General features: G+C 35.9%; 1 protein-coding gene across 1 annotated transcript; it reads right to left on the bottom strand.

Annotated features, from left to right (window-relative positions):
- Positions 1 to 2,069: 2,069 nt before the first annotated feature.
- CHORDC1 (cysteine and histidine rich domain containing 1) lies at positions 2,070 to 22,563 on the bottom strand. The gene is made up of 11 exons (XM_072794991.1): positions 22,359 to 22,563; positions 18,887 to 18,936; positions 15,458 to 15,514; positions 14,345 to 14,502; positions 11,931 to 12,034; positions 11,230 to 11,288; positions 7,478 to 7,548; positions 6,586 to 6,691; positions 4,420 to 4,539; positions 3,789 to 3,851; positions 2,070 to 3,517 (listed from the first exon to the last, which is right to left on the bottom strand). The coding sequence occupies exons 1-11, from the start codon at positions 22,420 to 22,422 to the stop codon at positions 3,377 to 3,379; spliced, it is 993 nt and encodes a 330-aa protein (XP_072651092.1). The 5' UTR covers positions 22,423 to 22,563; the 3' UTR covers positions 2,070 to 3,376.
- Between the last annotated feature and the right edge of the window lie 63 nt (positions 22,564 to 22,626).

Below are 22,626 nucleotides of genomic sequence, written 5' to 3' on the forward strand. Positions count from 1 at the left end.
AAAACTTAAAATCAAACAGTAACTATGCAGAAGAAAAACACTGGAAGCTCAGTACTTCAGAGATAATGCTACGTATATAAAGCCCCAGGCATCTACACCTAAATAAAAAAGGCAAGTCATGCAACAACTCCAGAAGAGTTTAAGTTGTAAGATACTTAGGCAGTAAAGAAGCAATCAGGTAAAAAAAAAGAAATCAACTTCCTATCAATTCAACAATTAAAATAAATGAAATACCTATTAACAAAACCAAAAAAACAAGCTACGCTTAGCTTGCATTTCAGAACTGAGGCCACAGAATTATATTATAGGCAAAAGATAAAAATGATAGCAAATATGAATGCCAAATCAAAATTAATTTGCAAGGAAGGAAACCCCTAATAATGTTCTGACAACTTAAAAAATAGCTGGTTGTTAAAAAGAAAAAGTACATAATCAACTGCCCTAAAAACTGATACCAGAACTCATAAATGAGCTTTTAAAATGTTATTTATTGTGGGTGTCATGCAGTCTCACGCTGAGGAATGGCTGACTTTTTTTTTTTTTTTTAAAGCAAGGAGTGGCAGAGCAATAACCCAAAGTCACCTTAAAATATCTGTAAGAACTCTGAAGATTTTCTTCACCTTTAAATGGTTAAAGATTGTCTGAAGAAAACCAAACAAGTTATACTTAATAAGAATTAGAATCTCTAGCATAAAATTATAAGAAAATTGATCACTAGTCCTTTGCTATTATATGGTTACAAGAATTTACATCACTGACCATATAAACAGATCTTTCTCTGGTAGGTTGGTTTCAATTTGTATTTTCAATGGTTTAGAAATTATTAGCTAAAATAATTATAAGAAACTTAGGGTAAGTTTTAAGAACTTCCCTTCAAGTGTTCCACTAAAAGAAGAATGGTCAAAATCAATGTTCTATTTTAGGTAACAGTATTGTATGTACCAAGGCTAATTCTTAGTTTTGTTCATGTTCTTTGGTCACATAAGATTTTAATACAACGCGAGGATTAACATAGGAAACAAAGACTTCTCTATGTACTTTTCTTGGTAACTCTTCTATAAATCCAAAATTATCTCAAGATAAGATGTTAAAAAAATAAAAGCTCAACTATCCGGACCTTATTACCTTTTTACTACCAAATGTACAGAACAATAAAAAACTGTATTTTCTATTTTCCCATGTTGAGTTGAACTCTCAGATTAGCTACCAAGTGTATAATAAACTTAGTTTTGACTGCTTTGCTATAGTAATTACTTTGAATGCTGAGAAAGACAAACCGTATTTCTAAAGAAACAGTAAAACTTAACATTCTTAATTTTTTGACAGATAAAGTAACAACATTCTACATAAATTATAACTCTGTCCCTTTATGTAGGAGTCTAAGATAAAAATATTTAGATTTTTATTTGGGCAACAAAATCAAGAGGTTCATAGGAATAAGAAAGAAATAGAATGATCACTAATGTAACCAGACTAAAATATATAAGCTGCATCTCTCGTTCTCTCTCTCACTCACACACTCACACTCAGGCATACACACATACACACTCACACACAGTCCGTGCTTTGTAACTCTCAGGTGAATAATCCCCTTGGTTTAAATACTAGTTCAACTGCAATGAACACATTAAGATATTGTTTAGGTGGAAAAAAGTCTCAAGAAGAAAACATTAAAAAAGGTATATTAATCATTACTTCAAATCAAGTTATCTCTCTCCTCTAGACAATAAACAAGATTTTATGTCTCCAAATGAACCCAGGTCCTTAAATTATGAAAGATAATTTTTAAAAATTTAAACACAACCCTGAGTACTAGAAACTTTTATGCTGTATTTTAGTCTAATTATACTGAAAGTTTTGCATGGTAGTTCATTAAAATATATGTATCATGAATGCCCAGTTACCAGATTTTTTTTTATGTCTCTATAACAGCTAAATCATTTATTATATAACTACCTTCAGTAATCTAACAGTAGTTGAGTGAGACATACTACTTATAAACCTTTACTTCTAAAATTGTACTTATGCAAATTTTCTTTATAAGAACAAAAGAAAAACACTCAAGGGGCTTGGGAAATAATTTTAATCTACATTTGCATAATTCATACCCGAATTTCTTAAGTTCTGCCAGAGTTTTGGCCTTCAAAACATTTCTTAATTTTAGTTTTCTTGGTGAGCTAGCTCTGCATTGCCTTTAAAAGTACACTATCCTTTAATGGGTTCAATTAGCATAAACAATCTAAATCTGTGATACCTGTATCTAATGAAGTACAATATATAAACAACACTGTATCACCTAGAATTGTCAAGCTTTTCATGAAAGCCTAAAAAATAACTCCAAAAGAATTAAGCTATTTTATTTAACAGGTAATAGATATTTCTCATAAAGCGAAGCTTAAATATTTAATTTTTTGATACCCTAAAATGTATTTCATAAGCCTTTAAGTCTACGGTTTTATACAGTTTTCCATCAGGGAGGCCAGATATACATATACACACACACTTATATACACACATATGTGTGTGTGTATATATATAATTTCTCTTACATGTAACTAATTAAAGATTTTAAGAGGGTGGAGGCTATAAATTAGGTGCAATTTAGTCATAACACCATACAAAGACCTTATATAATAATCAGGAAAGAGATGTTTAACATTATTGCTTAGTCTTAATAAAACGGCAAATTTTAACCAAACTGATACCTCTCCACTCTTATGTTTTATATACATTTAAATCATAGTGCTTAAAGTAATATAGGTACTGATATAATGTTTTAATTTAATTAGTTGTAAACAAATTCCAATTTATTATTCAATGCATATATTCCCCTTTAACTAGCTACTATGCTACCTCAGAATTATTCTTTCTAGAAAAAGTAACCTTCCCAAGGATAAAACAATGCAGAGCTTCTTCTCCTTTAAGGTTTTCAAGTATTATAGGAACACAAACTCATGAAAAAACTACTTAAAAATCCAACATCCCATCTTGCTTTACTAATTATGGGATAAAGAAAGAGATGTGAACAAAACAAACATTCTTTTACACTTCTCTGTTAAACGTAAAGGTATACCAAGAAATACTGTAACTGTTTATGAGCTACTTTCTAGCTTTTCAAGTATAGGACACAACTATATTTCTGTCAAGTGAGGAGAAATGAATAGTCAACCTTAGGTAACTAAAAAAGATGGGAGGCACGAAAAGATAAACTGACTTTGGCTTTTAAGAACCTACCGTTGACCCTGAACTGCCAGATTCAACAACAGCAACAGCAACAACAATAACGACAGCAACAACAAAAGAGGACAGCAGCAAGCCACCATTTTACCATACAGTAAGAATTCTGAAAATAGGCAATACATTTTTTCCCGTCAACTCATTCTGTTGTATCTTGTTTCTCCTGCTTTTTGGTAGCAGGCAGTTCAAGGCTTGCCCACTGCATAGGTTCAGCTTTTCTCATGGTGATCTCAATCTTTGTTGCAGTCATAGTTACATAACTTCGTGTTACGTCAATCACCTGCAACAAATCAGAAAATGACTGTAAGCCTCGATCTTAAAGGAAAATACTGGTCTTGTCCATGCTAATAATCAAAACTCCAAGCTGCTAAGGCCATTTTTATAGCCAGATTTAAACATTTTATTAAGAATTTAAACATTTAAACATTTAAAATTCATTTTAGTAAGTTACATACCTACTTTGCATCACTGTTTTGTAAAATAGTTTATTTTTACTGTACAAATAGGCATTTTAAGGTATAAGAAAAAATTCTGGATTCACAGATACTTACACCCCATAATTTCACATTTTGATGAAATTCCTTCTCTCCTTCAAATACAATGTGCACATTTAACTGAAAAATATACAGGGTTATCTGATCAAATACAAATCGATATAACAGGATTTAAAACAATGATTATTATTTTTTTAAAGATTTTATTTATTCATGAGAGACAGAGAGAGAGAGTGCGCACGAGGAGAGACACAGGCAGAGGGAGAAGCAGGCTCTATGCAGGGAGCCCGACATGGGACTCGATCCCGGGTCTCCAGGATCAGGTCCTGGGCCAAAGGCGGCAGTAAACCGCTGAGCCACCCAGGCCGCCCCAACAATGATTATTTTTTTTTAAGGAAACCATTAACAGAAAAGAAAAATTAACTGAAGTTTCACACTGAGAACTAGGTACTATATAATACGATAAATCTTCTAAGCTAATACAGTATCTCCAGAATGCTTCAGAAAGAATTCTACTATGCAGAAATTTTCATTTCAATAGTTTCTGACAGCAATTTCAAACTATTTTTTTTCGAATGGAAAATAAAAAAAATCTTAAAATCAGCCCAAACACAGTATTTTATAATACATTAACATAGAGAATAATGTACAAAGACAATTTTTTCTCAAAGATATTTAGTGTACTTACCAATGTACTATTTGCTACTACTTGGCTAAGTTCTGGAAGTGAATTTTTAGCATAGATTGAAATGGTTACTTCACCCCCCGTTTGATGCCAGTCATGTCTACATGGAACAACTTTTTTCCCCTGTAAGAGAAGAAAAATGAGTTTACAAAATGCCAAATAACCTCTAAAAAAAAAAGAGGAATTTGAGCCAAATAACTGAGAAAAAATTACCATGTGCAATTGAGGTCCTTAAAGTTGTTTTTTTTTAAATAAGATTTCATTTATTTATTGAGAGACACAGAGAGAGAGAGAGAGAGAGAGAGAGACAGAGACACAGGCAGAGGGAGAAGCAGGCCCCATGCAGGGAGCCCGACGTGGGACTCAATCATGGGACTGCAGGATCACGCCCCGGGCTGAAGGCAGGCGCTAAACTGCTGAGCCACCCAGGGATCCCCCCCTTAAAAAGTTTTTAAGGGAAGACATCTTCTAAAGTTCCCAAAGGTTTAAAAAAACATATATATTACAATATGAATCTTTATAGTCCTACGGCTGAAGAAAATGTTTATTCTTCCATTTGATTTTTTTCTTTCATGTCCATAGCTTTAATACATTGAAAAAGACAACTTAAGAACTAATGAATTTTATCGTATCTTAACATCTCTGCAATCTGTTAAGCACAGTCATAAAAACATTCTATGAAGACTAAAATAAGACATTTGCTTGGTGAAATAAATCCAAACACTTTAACTTCACGCACAGAAACCCTCCACTTATTTTCTGTAAAGTTGGAATCTGACTACAAATTGAAATTTCTAATTTCTATAAATTGGAACCAATTGAGTACTTATACTATCTGTTCTTTGTTATAAAATAATTTTCCTCTTATAATAACATGCAGAAAAAAGTGATAATTTGCTTATTGTTATAGAAATAACTATTACCTACCAGAGGAACATTATTTTATCAAGGACTATTTAAAAAAAGAGACAAATCGTGATGTTTTGTAAATGAAAGCAATTTAGTTACAATGGAGCAAAAACTGTGAGACACTACTGTTCAAAAAGCAGTATCTACATTTTGGTAAAATTATGCGAACCGTATTTAAATTACTTATATCGCTTACATTTTTTGCCCTTAACTACTAGCTCAGATACTTAATACTTGGTAACTGTAAGCATTAAAAAAAAATAACAAAAACATTAATCAAGGGTTATACCCTGAAAACTTCTGCATATAACAGAAAACAACATTTTCAAAATTATGGTCCTTGGAGAAAATACAGCGAGATTTTACCGAATCTTTTGGTTAATAAAACATTCCTGCAAGTTTTGCAGCAGATGAATTAAAATAACTTGAAGGAACACCAAAGCATGTTATTAAAAATCAGAAACCACAGAATATTCAAATGTAGAATGAATGAATCTCTAAAGCAATTTGAAAATTTACAATTATTTTTTAAGTTAAAAGACATATATAGTGAAAAGCTTCATTGCTAGTAGGGTTTTAGTACCAATATAGGACATAAAATTAATTTAATATATTATAAAATACGTTACAATAGCTAACACATACTTATTGAGCAATAAATTGCTTGCCTTCTTACAATTTAATGGGATTTTTGGACACTTACGTGGATAGCCTGTATCTTTTTAAAGTTATCCAGGAAGTAGGAACTAAAGTTTTTGTTATTTTGATAAACTACCCCGTAGCAAGCAGAGGCATTCAAGACAATTGGAACAAGTTTGCGATCCTTCTCTTTGGCCAATAGATGGAGTGTTTTTGCACTGCAAATGGTTGAGTCAAGTTTTAAAGGACCAAAAGAGAATCAGAAGTCTAAGTGATCAAACACTGAAGGAGTAGAAAAGTGATTTTTAATAAACAAAAAGTGGGAAGAAACTATGGAATTACAGAAACACATGCTTCAATTTTGGCAGAGGCTTTACTATTTCACAAAAACCTGCATATTTGCATTGTCATACACAATGGCTGCTTTGAGCAAAGGGTAGTGCTCTGGGAGCTTGACTCAATTTTAACTTTTAGGCACATCAAACTTTTACTATGAGAGAGAGAGAAAAGTAGTTTGTTTGTTTTTTTAAATGTGAAGACAAAATCATCTTAAATCTTTAAAAAACGACTCAGATAAATATATCCCGATATGTTATTTTTAAAAGGCTAAAGGCTACTTACAGCATCCTTTTTAGTCCACATGTGTTTCCCTGTTGTACAGCCCTCTTGGGCTAAGAATGTATTGAAATCAGAAGTTTTTCTTCTACAACAGCTCCAGTATTTCATCCTTTAAATTATCATGGAAAAACTTCAGAAATAAAAATCTTACAACCACTTAAGTCCAGAAGCAGTACAGTGACAATGTAATTTTAAAAGCTAAGTAAGTGTGTGAACTGTAGTATTCTACAAAGTGTCTATGTCTCTAAAGAGTTAAAACTATCAGAAGACTAATCATTTTAAAACCAGAATGCCATTTATTGTAGCAGTTTTGGAGCTCCTGAGTAAAGATGCTTAAAACCACGAAATTCCAAATCCGCTTTTCACTAATAGCTCACATCCAGATTCCTCATAAAATTCGCCAATTCCCCAAAAGTGGTATGACCAAAGGTTTCGACAGAGTGGAAGATTTTAACATGGTACTGTATTTCTATCGACTATAGCATAAAACAAAAGAGGGGCCAGATCTCCAATGAGGACTGTGGAAAGTGTGGCTTTTTTTGGATGACACAATACTGGTGTTTTAGTGCTCTAGGGCTAAAAATTCTCAAAGTCTGTCAATGCACAGAAAAGTCCTTCAAACTAAAAACGATCCAATCCAAATAGAGTATCCCATTGAAAATTTAGGGAATAAGGAAAAACATCAAGTTTGAATCACAATGGCCACTTTACTGTAATCATTGTTTCAGTTATCTGACATGTAAAAAGACAAAATCCACAATCTAGGGTATTTTGAAGACTATGTAACAATGTAAAAATAAAATACCCAATAATGCTGCATGGCAAACAATATTTATAGGCATATTAACTTTTCTAACCTCTACCATGAAGTTTTTATTAGTCATGTATAAGTTACCCTTCATGAAAAATAGGTACTCCAGAATGATATACACAGACTTCTTCAAGACTCTGTAGACCTTGATATGTCTAAAAGAGAAAAAAAAGAGGAAAAAATAAGCTTCACATCTCAATGCTATATTTCATAAATATTTGTAGGACTGGTGACCTCTAAGAACTATGAAAATGCTCAAGAAGTAACAATTACCTACAACATTTTTCATAAATTCACCCCAGGCCATTCCAATAAGGAATTTGAAAAATGATTCCTTTTTGGATATGCTTAAGTTTTATTTTCCTGTGAAAAAGGCAAATAGTAAAGTAGACAATGGGATATATTAAGATGCTTTCACACTGTCAGGTATGAGGTCACAACTCAAGCATATTCATGTATCTAAGTTTATAGAATAATACTGAAACCAAAGCATTAGTATTCTCAATAGAAACAGAGTTATATATAGCATGATTTATATGTATAGGAAACTCTGTGTGGGCATTACAAATTAAGAAGCAGTTCTGGAAATTCTAGGGTGTTGTTGATTTCTTATCCCTAGGAAGGGTAAAATGAGCTGCAGACCTATAAATATATCCAGGGTTTGTCTGGAAGATCCGGGCCCCATTGCTGCTGTAGGTGAAGGCTCTACAGATGAATTCACAAAAAGTTATGTTAATAAAACACAGATGCAGCCAGTAGTTTATTTTTACTTTGGTATTTATAGCAACCACCTACAAGTACAGAAAATAAAATTCTGTATATTTACTTTTGGTAAATCCAATGTACTGCCTGTATGCATCTCCTAAGGAGATTCCATAAGCACACAAAACTCAAGGTTAGATTCTGAACTTAACCAGTATTGCCCCCTCCACTCCTACTCTTCTTCCTACCTTATTTGATGGCACCATATCCATTTAGTCTTCCAAAGCAAAAAAAAAAAAAAAAAAAAAAGTCCTCCGCAGTTTTTCCTCTCCTTCCCTTCATGTTTTCTAGCATGAAACCCTGTCAATTTACCTTGAAAATATCTATCATTTTAATTTGCTAACCTTCCTCAGGATCACCAGATTTTAGAAAATGAGACTATGCTAACAGATTTTAATTAATTTCTCTACCTCACACCTTACATAGTTATCAGTTCCAGGTGGTTTGTACATTTAAATGTGCCTCTCTACATATGAAAAAATATTGATGGCCTTAAATTAGGCAGATTTCTTAAAAGGAAAACGAAAAGCACTAGTCAAACCAAACAGACAAATTGGATTTCATTAAACAGCCTCTGTTTGTCAAGTCATTACTAAGACAATGAAAATGCATAGCATCTATCTCTGGCTAAAGAAAAGAAGTCCTAAAATCAGTAAGAAAAAGCCAACTGATAGAAAAACAGGTAAAAGTTTTTAGACATTTCACAAAAGAGGATATCCAAGTGACCAATAAACATAATAAAGAAAGGTACTCCACCTCATCACTGGGAAAGTGCAAGTTAAAATCACAATGGGAACACTATACACTCATGGCTAAAATATAAAAGACTGATGTTACAAAGTGTTACACCAAGGTGTAGAACAAACAAAATCAACCTCATATACTGCTGGCAGATGTATAAATACAACCATCCAAGAAGAAATCTATGAGCAAGTATCCCTTAAAGTTGTACACAAACTATGGTCTGATAATTCCTTTTCTAGTCATTTACCTAAAAAGAAATGTATCCATGTGTCCCAAAAGTTGGGCACAAAATGTTCACAGTAGCATCAAACCAGAAAATTTAAAGGACAATAGAAAGGGTAAACTGTCAACATTCACACAAGGACATTATTTTGAAACAATGAAAATGAACTATGGCTACATGCAACAAAGATAACTCTCAATACACATTTTATTAAGCCAAGACGACAGGTACTAGAGTACCTGGTCTATGATTCTATTCACATTAAGCCCAAAAATAGGCAGAATGACTCTTTACTGATAGAAAAACGTTACTTTTGGGAGAAAACAGTAAGTGGGAGAAGGTATAAGGAGGGCTCTACTTTGTGAAAATCCCTTGAGCTATAAATTTACTGAAATCTGTATACTTTTTAATGTTATTATTTCAATAAAAAAGATAATAATGACCTCTATAACCTACAGTGAAATCTAACTTTTGAGCACTGTAAAAGCGTTTTGAGATAGATCTGGTCCCTACTTTTCTAATCTTAACTCCACACCAACAAATTTTGTGCCATTATTATTTACTGTTCATTGTTTTCTGTATACTGCTATCACCTCTGCTTGAGATATCCTTTTCCTTTTTGTCCATTTGCAGGATGGACTTCATGTTTCAAAATTCATCTGAGACAGTTTTTCTCTGATCTCCCTGCAAACACTTCACCACTTGCACGGTCTCCTGCAATCCAGTACTTTAGTACTTACTCTCTATTTCTACCTTACATATATATAAATACATTTTCATTTCCATTGCTAAATAAGAAAGGTGATCTCAAACTTAACATGAGGGAAAATTACAAACTTCCCCTAATCCTCTTTTTCTCCTTCTTGGTTAATGGTGTCAACAGTCACCTAGCTGCTGGAGCCCCAACTCCCCTTCACTTGAAGTTCATTAGTAAGTCCTGTTAGTATTTCCAAATAGTATTCATTCTGCATGATTTGACATAAAACCAGGCAGGCAGTGTTCTAAAGCATTCAAGACACAGCAAACGACAATAACAAAAATTCTGTCCTTGTAAACCTTACATGAGAGGAAGAAGGGAAGGGAAAGTCAGCTGGGATAGATCATAGGCAAAATACACATGCAAAAGCAGCAGCATGTTATATGGTGATCAGTGCCCTGGAGAAAAAAGGACAATTTAGAGATGCTGGAGGGCACTCAATTTTTTACATAGGTAGAAAAAAATCCTTACTGAGATGTCTGAATATATCCCACATTGAACCATTTCTAAAGAATACTCTCTAATCCCACTAGTTGGTCTTCCACAATTGCATCCTGGCTGGTTTTCCTTCCTCCAATTCCCCTACTGCCCCATTGTATTTGTCGTCATATTATCAGCCAAAGAGATATTTTTTAAAACCCCTCCTTAAAACAGAAAACGTCTTCCCATTATACCTTAAAATACAAAAAAAAATCCACCCCCTCCCCAAAACCCAAACCCTTCCCTGGGCCCTGAAAGGATAGCCATAATCTTGCCTATCTCATTTACCCCTTTCACATTTTACACCGCTGACCAAGCCCCACTGACCTTTCTCTTAATTTCTTGAAAAACCAAGCTCTAAGGGCTCCACACATTCTGCTCTCATATCAACTTGGAGATTTACATAACTCACCTGCCACATTATTTACATTTCTGGCTTAGTGTCACTTCCAAAAGAACTTTCCTGACAGCCTTATTTAATAACTATACTCTCTACTGAATTCTCTTCATATCAATTTGAATTTATATTTAATACCAATGTGTTATCCTTCCCTCTAAATTAGAATAAGCGCCACACAGCAGAAATTTTTAGTTTATACTATATTTCCAGCCCCCAAGCAATGTCTGGCACACAGTAAGTGCTCAGGAAATGCCGACTGAATTAGAATTACTTATTCCCATGATTCTGTCAGATACAATATTCATCAGACATTATCTCTTATCCATGTTCACAGCCCTAATCCACAGCACAGCACACCAACCAAGACATAATAGGCACCCAAATGTTTGTTGAATTCAATCAGTAAATTGCACTCTTCTTCAAAATTAAATTTTACTTCCATGACACAACACAAATTTTACAATATATACCTTTGTACACCCTCCATTTTTACATGAAGTCCCAATCTTAATTTCATCACTGTCCTCTTCTAAAAATAAAAAGGAAAGAAAATCAAATTAGAAACATTAAAATAACTTTAGTGTCATTCTTAAGTAACCTTCTTCATAAAGCAAGTATTTGAAAAAAATAGTAACCTTAAAAAACACCGATATTTTAAAACAATTTTAAGTTATTAAATTTTCTACATGACCTCTCAGGTAATATATATAAAAAGCTAGTAAGAAATCAACTACTGTGATTAGGTTTTGCCCATGTCCCCAAATGATATATGACACATTTCTATTCTATAATGCAATACAATATCCAACATCTTAACCCTGTAAAAGAGAAGTCATGAAAGGGGTACTACTTCCCTCCATGGTATTGAGTGTAGGTCAGAATATATTGAATATGTTTTATATCATGCACATTTACAATTATCAAATAAATTTAACAGTTAAAAGGAATGAATGATAGAAGAAAAAATGCTTAAGAGTTTCTCATTTTAATAAAGACGTTACAGAATAAACTAACAATTCATTTTGTGGTATTACTGGTATTTAGAAAACAAAAACAAATTCTTTACTATATTGTGCTACCTTTTCAATATTTATGTATAGTGAACTATACTGCTTCTCTTTTAGATAATTGGTTAATTGTACAAAAAAAAGTTACAAGATAAAAATCTTACCTTTCTTACTTTCTTCATTCCCCGAGGATAGTTTAAGTTTGTCAAGTGCTTGTTTTAGGGAGGCAGATATTTTTAATTCCAAGTTTGTCATTGGTTCATCTGGGCTGGAGAATTTTTAAACTTTATTACCATTATTGATGTTCCAAAAATATATACATATGCATGTTTTTTTTTTTTTACTAAAAATAAATACACTAAGAATCTATAAAAAAAACCAACGCCTTGTGAATTTTTTCCTATTAAATAGTATTTTACAAATACATGCTATTACGTATTTACACTTTTACGTTTTAACAGAAAAATTCTGATATAAAAGCATTAAATTCCAGACACTTGGGTTGCTTAGTCGGTTAAATGACTGACTCTTGATTTTAGATCAGGTCACTATCTCAGGGTCGTAAGATTGAGTCTTGAGTCAGTGGAGCCTGTTGGGGATTTTCTCTCTCTCCCTCCCACCTCATTAGTAAACAAATTTAAAAAAAATTAAGTCTCCAATAATCATGCTATTACCAACATGGTAAGTCATTAATCAGTAAGTTTAATGAGAAAAGAGTAAATACTAGGAATCCAAGTTGCCAAGAAGGGACCATGAAGTACTTTTACATTCCACACCTAAGCAAAATGCTAAGCATACAATTAACAGGCAACAAGTACGTACTACGTGAATCCATATTCCTATCACTGGAGATAATTCACTTGATGTGGACACTGTTTACATGCATCCATAAAATCAGAATTATATCACAAGGTAATTTCAGTAGGGTTAAAAATGAATAACAAGACCTCCCTAACATTTCATAATGGTTAAGTGTTATGTGTACAATTTATTTAAAGCCATTCAATAAGTATTAAGAATATTAATGCAACAATAAAACAGAAATCCTAGGTTATACATTCCACATCCCTAATGAAAATAATTATTGTAGGCAGATGTCGGAAGTATTAACAAAGTACATAAAAACCTGTATTTCCATAATCTCTACAATACTACCAAATGAATTTAGGGAAAAATACTTAATTTCTCTCACTTCTTAATTAGTAGTTCATCATTTAAAGTAAATATTAACTCATACTGATAATTATAGTAGGCACCACTGTAATACTTAAGAATGAGCCATGCCAAAATTGTCTTTTCCTTATAATTTTTTATAACTGGTGTATCAGCCAGGAAGTCATTTGATAAAGTCTCTGATGATTATGGATGAGGTGAAGACGGAATAAAAATCAGTTTAAGTAGTCTGGTTGAATGAACAAACATCAAAAAGTCTCTCAGGTCCAGTATTATTCAGTATGCTCTAAACTTATTTAAGATCAATAAAGGGAAAAAAGTCATGAAAACCATGAAGTCCATCATGGGAATACAAATATCAACTGGGGACATATTTGAGACCAACACATCTGTTTTCTAAGTCTTATATTTTGGTTCTTTTTTTTTAAGATTTTATTTATTTATTCATGAGACATAGAGAGAGAGAGAGAGGCAGAGGGAGAAGCAGGCTGCATGCAGGGAGCCCAACATGGGACTCGATCCCGGGTCTCCAGGATCAGGCCCTGGGCTGAAGGCGGCGTTTAACCACTGAGCCACCTGGGCTGCCCTGTACTTTGGTTCTAAAACAATACTCAAGTGCAACATGAAAGAGGCCTGGTTTAACAGTGGCAGTCAACATGCATATATGGGAATGTAAAATAGAGTTTAGTTGATCAGAGATAAGTATGAAGAATCTGTGTAATTCTACTGCAAAATGAGCAAAAGGTATTTTAAACATACTTTAATAGATCAGCCATCTAAACCAAATAAACAAAAAATTTAATGATTATAATGAAATCAGTTTTCAGGCATGTGAAAGTAAAAGAGGAGTGATTAGGCTTGTTATAAGTTACAAAATATGGACAAATGAAAGACAGAACTTTGCTCAATATGAAGAAAAATATATACTTAGTAACAATAAAAGGGACTACTTTAAAAGTAAATTCTTCTTCACTAGAATTATTTGAAAGGAAACTAAACATCCTTCTGTCAAGAATGTCCTAGAAGATAGTCAAGAAGACAGAAGAAAGAGGAAGGCCTCTAAAGTTCTTTTTCACCTCAAACTGATTCTCTGACAATTCCTGTCTAGAATTTCATTATGCCATAGTGAAAAAGACATGTCAAGTCCCAAGAAAGATGTGTGGCTCTTCTGCTTTTGACATAATATTATGATAATACACTGAACAAATACGCAATGAAAGTTTACTATGTACATGTCCTCAAGCTGCAGACAAAATACAAATGGAAGGTATACTAAGGGAAAATCAAATAGATAAAAAGTTGGTGACCTACATAACAACTACAAATGGTATGTGAAATCACAAAATACTAAGAACAGATGCTATTATTCACTCGTGACAAAAATATACAAGTGTATGAGGTGTACCTTGGCCTTTTTATTGCTTCTACTGGCTTAGGGGCTTGAATGATGTGCTCCTGAAACTTGGGTTTCAATTCAGAAAGTTCTTTCTTCTCAGTAGTCTTGACTTCAGGTTTGACTGGCTCAGGTGGCTTCTCACTATTATGCCTACCTTTTGTACAGCCCTGTTTGTTAGGAAATATAAAAGTTATCATTGTTTCACATGCAATGGTAGAAAAATTATTTTCAATTCTTTATTAATACATTCTATTATATGCATTCTCCACACACTTATTTTAAGAAACTAAAAACAGAACTCCAAATGTGCAATATTTGTAAAAAAGTTCTCACATCTTAATGTATTTTAAAAGAAGCCTTTAAATTATACTTCATAAATATCTACTTATACACAGCATAAACTTTTTTACGGTAAACAAGTTCTGGAAATCTCACATGGAATCCTACAAATTATTTACACAGAAGGACCTTGATTTGAGCCCTCAGTTCTTCTACTTACTAGCTATATAACCTTGAGCAAGTTAATCTTTTTAAACTTCAGCTTCCTCACCAGTAAAATGGAGGCAATGGCACTTAAATTTTTTGAGAAGATTAAGTAAAATAGAGTATTTGTCAAATCTGGCAGGTAGTAAATGGTCGATAAATGCTAGCTACCTTTTCCACATTCTACTGAGTCATACGTGCACTGTAACATCCCTGAAATTGTAACTTCAAAGGCATATCATTTCATTAACAGCTTTTATTTACTTTAAAGATACACAAAATAAATGGTTTATCTTGAGAGTATCGTAGGTTTGATAAATACTATTATTCCTCACTTACTATAAAAATGCTTTGAATTGTTGCCTACCACCTCCTTCTTGATGTACTTTAAAGACTACTTATACCAAGGACAAACAAAATTGATGGGTGGGTAATTAATACTGTGAAACTTTTAGCTCTCAAACAGATAAATTCCTTATTTTAAAGACTGTCAAGGGAGGTGAGCTCCACTTTAAAAGAAAGGTTCTATCTGCATGTTAACAGACTATTCAGTAGACGTCCAAAATTAGATTCCTAAAATTTGGAGCTTCCCATTATTTTTACTTTTTCAGGAGATAATCTAGGAAAAAAAATACTTACCGCAATGCTTAAAAAATCAGAAAAATCGGTTGTTCTTCTCTTACAGCAAGACCAACCCTATGAAACAGAAAAAAACTACAAATTCAATTTGCATAGAACTACAACCCACTAAAAGTCTATTTGCACTTATGTTCTGGAATCTGGCAGTGACTAGCACATATATAGATTCCACAGTTGGAAAGTGTTATAAATGATTCATCTAATCAAGTGAAATGATTTTTAGTTTTTGATTTTAAAAAAATTAACCAATGTTAAAGGTGATTTGTGTTGTGACTGATCACAAAAGGAAGTACCTTAAGATAGGGAAATAAAAATTGCTTCTGGGCAGCCCTGGTGGCTCAGCAGTTTAGCGCCGCCTGCAGCCAAGGGCGTGATCCTGGAGACCCTGGATCAAGTCCCACGTCAGGCTCTCTGCGTGGAGCCTGCTTCTCCCTCTGCCTGTGTTTCTGCCTCTCTCTCTCTCTGCATCTCTATAAATAAATAAAATCTTTAAAAAAAAAATTGCAAAAAAAAAAAAATTGCTTCTGTTTTCAAGACTAGTACTTGATTCTGAAGAGAAACATTTTATAATTTCTAAAAATACCATAAACTTTAAAGGATCTAAGGAGTAAGTGAAGTGCTTTACTTTAAAAATCCAGTAAATTAGAAATATTAATTACAATTCAGTTTCTAAAGAACTCACTCACTGAAGGTGTTCCCCAACAATAAGCATTCTATTTTCAGAACAACACAGATTGATGAGCATAGTAGCCTAAGAATTGCTAGATCTTTTTTTTTGAATTGTTAGATCTTTGAAAGTTAAATGATCTTTTCAGCAACAAGCATAAAGTTAGATATTGCAATGCCATGTGTGATTTTTAAACAAAGTATCAAGTAGCTTACCAAAAGCTTTAAACTGTCATCTATAATTCCAGTGTAGTATAGAGAATAAAAAAATACAAAAGCAGCAGTTTCAAGACTTAGGATGTTTTAAAATTAGACCAAAGGCTAGGATTTGCACATATCTATCTGGACCTCACTGCTTTTCTCAATATACTGCATGAAGAATTTGGTAGTGGTTTTTTTCACACTATGCATTTCCAAATTATTTTATTTATTTTATTTTTTTATTTTTATTTTTCCAAATTATTTTAAAGAAAATGTTAAGGGACACCTGGGTGGCTCAGTGGTTGAGCATCTGCCTTTCGCTCAGGGCCTGATCCCGAAGTCCTGGGATGGGGTCCCGCATCGGGCTCCCTGCATGGAGCCTGTTTCTCCCTCTGTGTCTCTGCCTCCCTATCTTTCATGAAAAAATAACTAAAATCTTAAAAAAAAAAAAAAGAAAGATGTTAAATTTACTATAATTCAATTTTTCCTTTATTCTGAAATTGAATTCTTTTACTCTGAATTGAGATATAAATGAAATTCTACTTTAATCTTAAAATATAGTATTTAGTTGCATTGATAATAAAGTCATCAGAAAAGTTATTCTGTATGGAAAAAAGCTTTATTATCTTAATCACATATAAAGAATTACAGCAGATATTCTGGGGATACTGGAATACGTACATGATACATACCAGTTGTTCCCAAATGCTAATCTGGGATCTATGGCAGTCCTCAATAAAACAAAAAAATGAAGGATAAATTGAAGTATGTGAGTATAAGATTGTCATTTCTTAAGAAGGACAGTCTCTCTTCTCTATGTCACTTCTAATTTGAATATTAAAATATTCTTTTGTATATGCAATATTTAACTTCTTTTTTTTTTTAAGATTTATTTATTTATTCAGTCAGAGAGAGCGAGAGAGAGGCAGAGACACAGGCAGAGGGAGAAGCAGGCTCCATGCAGGAAGCCCGATGTGGGACTTGATCCCAGGTCTCCAGGATCACACCCCGGGCTGCAAGCGGCGCTAAATCGCTGCGCCACCAGGGCTGCCCGCAATATTTAACTTCTTATTCGGCAATAAACTGGCAACAGTGGATATTATACTGATTTATCTATTTTTGTCTATGTATTTGCGCTGTGAAATTCAACAGTGTCAGAAAGTACAGGTCTTCAAGAAATGTTTATAGAGACAATAATAAACAGCAGGACTGGGAAAAAGAAACAAGAAGACTTCAGAATGAAATCATTAAGATTAATTTAACAGGGTGACTAACAGTTGGGTAGTAAAAAAAAGAGCAATGGACTGAATGACTAGAAAGTTTGTGATATTACTAGCAGCAGCAAAGTTCAGATGCAGGCTATTTTTGGGTAAGAGTTCACTTTAAAAACTGGTTTTCAATCACAAATGAAATGCAAACATTCTGCAGAAGCCACTGGTACAGAGAGGATGTTTAAGGATAGAAACAAATGAAATGAGAGGAATAGGAAGCTAAAGACAAAGGTGAAGTATGTCTCTGGTTAAGGGATAGAAACATATTACAAGAAAGAAAGAAAAACATACAGTATGAAAAATAAACATAGAATAAATGGCAGTCTAGGAAAGATAAGTCCCCTCACTCTTCTGTAAAAGTAAATATTCCCCAGAACCAGATTCCATCCCCAAAATAGTTTGTAAAACAGTTAAAAAGACCTAAGGAAGAATCAGCTCTCTTAACCTGCCCTACTGAATGGCTGTTTTGTTTTCTTTACTTTTCTTTACTCAGATTCCATCCCCAAAATAGTTTGTAAAACAGTTAAAAAGACCTAAGGAAGAATCAGCTCTCTTAACCTGCCCTACTGAATGGCTGTTTTGTTTTCTTTACTTAGAATTAACCAGACTAACATAAACTTGTTATCTAATTATATATCTTTATTAACACTTGGCTATCAAACAGATAATTACCAAAATGATCCAACTACTCCTTAGAAGGTATAATTAGAAATTCAAAAGGCATCAACAATATTTAAACATGTAAGACTGGTTACCAAAATCTAAAACCATGGCGGCCACACTGCAACATTTCCTTTTGAGATATATATTAGCTTTTGAGATATTATTGTATTATCATAAATTTTTAAAAGATCAATAAATACACCAAGAAAAACTTAGTCAAGCAGCATTCTATTATTTCTCTAATTATCCAGAACATCAAGTACAGGTGGAAAACAGGTGGTACCTCAGATTGGCACCCTTTACTGTTTGTGACAATCTTTGCTAAAATTCAAAGCAGCTCTTATTACACAGTAGCCGCCTGACAGATTAAGAAACTAAGATTCAGTACAACTGCTTTCACTTCCTCTCAAGATTAAAAAGTGAAGAAATGAAGAGTACAGAAAATGAGAGTTGGGAAGGAAAGAATTTTGTAACTGGGAAAGACTTTAAGATCAGCATCCCAAAATGGTCATTAAGAAAGCAAGAAGTCACAAGTTGACAAAAAAAAGATGAGCAAATAAAGATTCAGTATTACACCTCTAAATTTAATATACAGATATGAAAAGACTGAAATGTATCAAGCTCTTACCTTTAAGGCATCATGAAAGACTGGAACACCTGGGTGATACGTGCAAGCATCTGGTAAAAAACAAAGAAAGGGAAAAAATACACTTTATAATAAAGAATAAAAAATCATGATTTTCTTCAGGCGTTAACATTTAATCCTTTTTCCAAATGCAGGTAATACTCTGCTTTTCCTTAAGAATTCGCAAATGTGTGAGTTTAACATGGCACATAGTGCTTAATATAATATCATATTAAAATAGTAATAGTTAAAATTCTAATTCAAGAGTATGACAACTGTAAACAAAAATAATGCAGAACAGTGCAAGTATAACAAATTGCATTTTATTCCTCTAGTCTTTATAGTTAAACTTGTTTAGAACCAAAACTTCAAGCTCCATGATTTTGACCATCACCTTCCAATTCTATTTACAAAAATATTATCAAACCAAAGTGTTCTATGTACATCGATCCACAGATTGCCCAAGAGATTCTCTAAAAAGATATTTTAGAAGGATAGGTTCAAAACTGTAAAAAGAGATGTACTATCTAATTGCTATTTTAATTTTCCTAGACAGGTGTCAATACCTAGATACAAACCTCATTAAAAAGTTTAAGTTTCACAGTCTATTTTCAGGGTTGTCACTGCCTGTTACACTGTATTTCCCTCCCCCTCACCCATTACACCATCAATTTTCACTAACACTTATGAAAATAAGCTCAGTACAGTTTACAATATAAAATACATTTTTAAAAAAATCTTATTTATTCATGAGAGACCCACAGAGAAAGAGACAGAGACATAGGCAGAGGGAGAAGCAGGCTCCCTGCAAGAAGCCTGATGTGGGACTCCACCCCGTACCCTGGATCACACCACGAGCTGAAGGCAGGTACTCAACTACTGAGCCACCCAGGCAATCCCGAAATGTCACATTTTTAAAAAATCAGATGATGATAAACAATTACTTCCTGACTAGACACAATCAGGAGCTTAGAAAAAGCAGGTGAGTTCCACATCTGTACAATTTTTTTTATAAGGCTACTTTGCCCCAACTTTCTTGTCTGCTTAGCTTTTAATTGGCTACAACCTCTGATGCCTGTTGTTGCCTTAAAATGATTGATTCCTGGTACTTCTTATCCCTATATTAACAGAATGGTTCCTTAGTAAACAGGTGTTATATAGATACTCTGCTAGGCTAATGGAGCAAAAAAGTGTCAGGTATTTTCATGGTACAGTAAGTAAATCCACGGAATAAGAAACTATAGGTAGCAATGGAATTTAAGGGCTGAAAAAGGAGATTCAAAGTAGAAATGAATATACAGAAGGTGAGTAAGAGAAAGTTGAGAACAGAATCAAAGAGGGAACAAATACAGTCTTTTCAAATATCAAACTCACACAGAGGCATAAAATGCACACTGCATTAACATACTAAGAGGCATAATCATCACAGTGGTCAGTCTGGGCAGAACGGCAGGAGTCAGTCAGGTCTTAACCCTACAACTAGTATGAATGAAATCTGAAAATTACTGCTTTCGTGTGTATAAAACAAGCAGATGGTTATTTTCCTCTGGCCTTTACTAGGTTTACAGGTTTTGCTCAGCTCTATTTTAGCGGTGAGGAACTACACTGTAGCAGTTAGGAGCCAAGGGCTTTACTCATTGGGTCTGACCCTGGCTCAATTTCTGGCTCTGCCTCTCAGTAGCTGATTCAACTTCCTTACAAATTGGAATTAAATAAAAAACTGTGAAGCAGTGCTTTTTGCAGAGTTAACTGTTTAATATGTGAAAAATACCAACGTACCTCCTTTAAACATTTAGTCTGTGTTTCAAACTAAAACCTGCTTATCAGCTTCGAAGGCAGGCTTTTTATTTTTGCCCAAAGGTCAGACTTCTGCCGTTGTAAAAAACTTTCTCCTAACCAAGTCCGCAGTTTGCTATTAGCTGTTATCTTCTACTTCCCATTTCCATTTTCTTAACTTACCAAACACCTTACTGGGATTAAGTCTCTAACCCCCATTTTGATAAAGCAACTACACTTTCCACAACCTTTTGGGAGCCCCCTGATGAATTCAGTACCTGCTGATCCCATAATCCCTGAACGTCTACTCCTCTTTCCACTCCCCTCTCTCATCTCTTTCCCAGGCGTTATACCATCTCTCTCTCTCTCTCTCTCACTCACACACACACACACACACACACACACACACGGTACTTGCTTCCAAAAAAATGGTTCTATCTACTTCCTAATTTCCGGCCGGTATAGAACACCCTACACAGACATTTACTGTAGTACATTATTGTCTTAGGGAACAAAGCCTCAGTCTTTCCACTTAACATTAAACAGCGCAGATACTAAGGCAAGTTTTACCCTTTACCTTGGCTACCAACAGCAAAGGCTTTAAAACCTTTTATTCCTCAATCCCGTCATCCACTGAACTCACACAATCTTCTTTTCGAAGAAGTCCATCTTAATGGGATAAAAACGTCCATGACAGAAACGTGAGTGTCGTACACGGACTGCGAGACTGGACGGTACCTCACAGAGTCCTGCCAGGGCCTTCCCATTCTAACCCTGTCCCCAGCTCGCCTGCGCGCCAGGCAGGTACCTCAGATCTATCAGGTTTTGGTTTCCTTCACACCGCAGGCCCCACGCTGCTACCAGGCGGAAGCCGGGGCTCTCCAACGGCTCCGGCCCTACACACTGTAAAGGGGCGCTGGAACCCTACAGCGTGTCCGAGGTGACAGGCCGACGTCCGGCGCACGGAAAACACACGGGTGCCAGCTGCAGTGCTCAGAGCGCGGTCGTTTGCCACCACCGTCGAGAATCCACTCGCTTTATCCCTTTCCCCGTTCACGTTTCGGGCGCAGGGACTGCACGTCGTCCGGCCCGGCCCGTTCACTCGCATCCCCGCGGCGGACGCGGGCGCCGCCAGCCCGAGGAGGGCACAGCGCTGCCTCGGAGGGTCCCGCCCCGCCCCCGGGGCCACCACGGGCCGCGCACCCCGCCACGGAGCAACACGGCCTACGGGTACAGGGCGGTCTTCACGACCCACCACGCTTAAAAAAAAAAAAAAAAAAAGTAACTTTATAAGAGCCGGGTGGCTGAACAAGCGGGAAACAAAACTTTCAGAAAAACCCCGCCAGGGCCCGACCCCACGCGCTCGCGCGCTCGCGGCTCAGCGCCCCCCGCCCCGCCCCGCCCCGCGCCCGGGCCGACCTGCCCCGAGGAGCCGGGGCGGGAGTGAATCCCGAGGTTCTAATTCCCGGCGAGTCCCGGGCGGCCGGGCGGGCGGGCCACGTGGGAGCCGGCAGTGCGGGTCGCGGGCGGGCGGGGCGGGGCGGCGCGGCCGCGGGGGAGGGAGGGAGGGCGGGCGGCGCGGGGCAAGCCCGGCGGGGGCAGCGCGGCGCCGGCCCGCGGGGACCCCGACATGCCCTTGGGCCCAAGGGCGTCCCCCTGCCGGGCCGGGGCGGGCGCGGGGCGGGCGGCGCGCTCTCACCGTCGGAGTTGGTCTCGGGATCGAAGCGCTGGCCGCAGCCCCGGTTGTAGCACAGCAGGGCCATGTCTTCTCCCCGCCGCTCGCGGGCCTGCTCCACACGCCGGGAAGGGCAGCGGGCTGCCGGCTGGGGCGGCTGCCGGCTTCCGGAAACGGCCGGTTCCGCTTCAGGAACCTTCGCGAATTTTCCGGTCGCGCAGGCGCAGAGAAGATGGGAAGGGGCGGGGCCGGCGGCGGCGGCGGCGGCGGGGGCGCCGGGTCGGGCTTCGGA

This window comes from Canis lupus, chromosome 23 (genome assembly GCF_048164855.1).
Source record: "Canis lupus baileyi chromosome 23, mCanLup2.hap1, whole genome shotgun sequence".
Classification (NCBI taxonomy): Eukaryota; Metazoa; Chordata; class Mammalia; order Carnivora; family Canidae; genus Canis; species Canis lupus.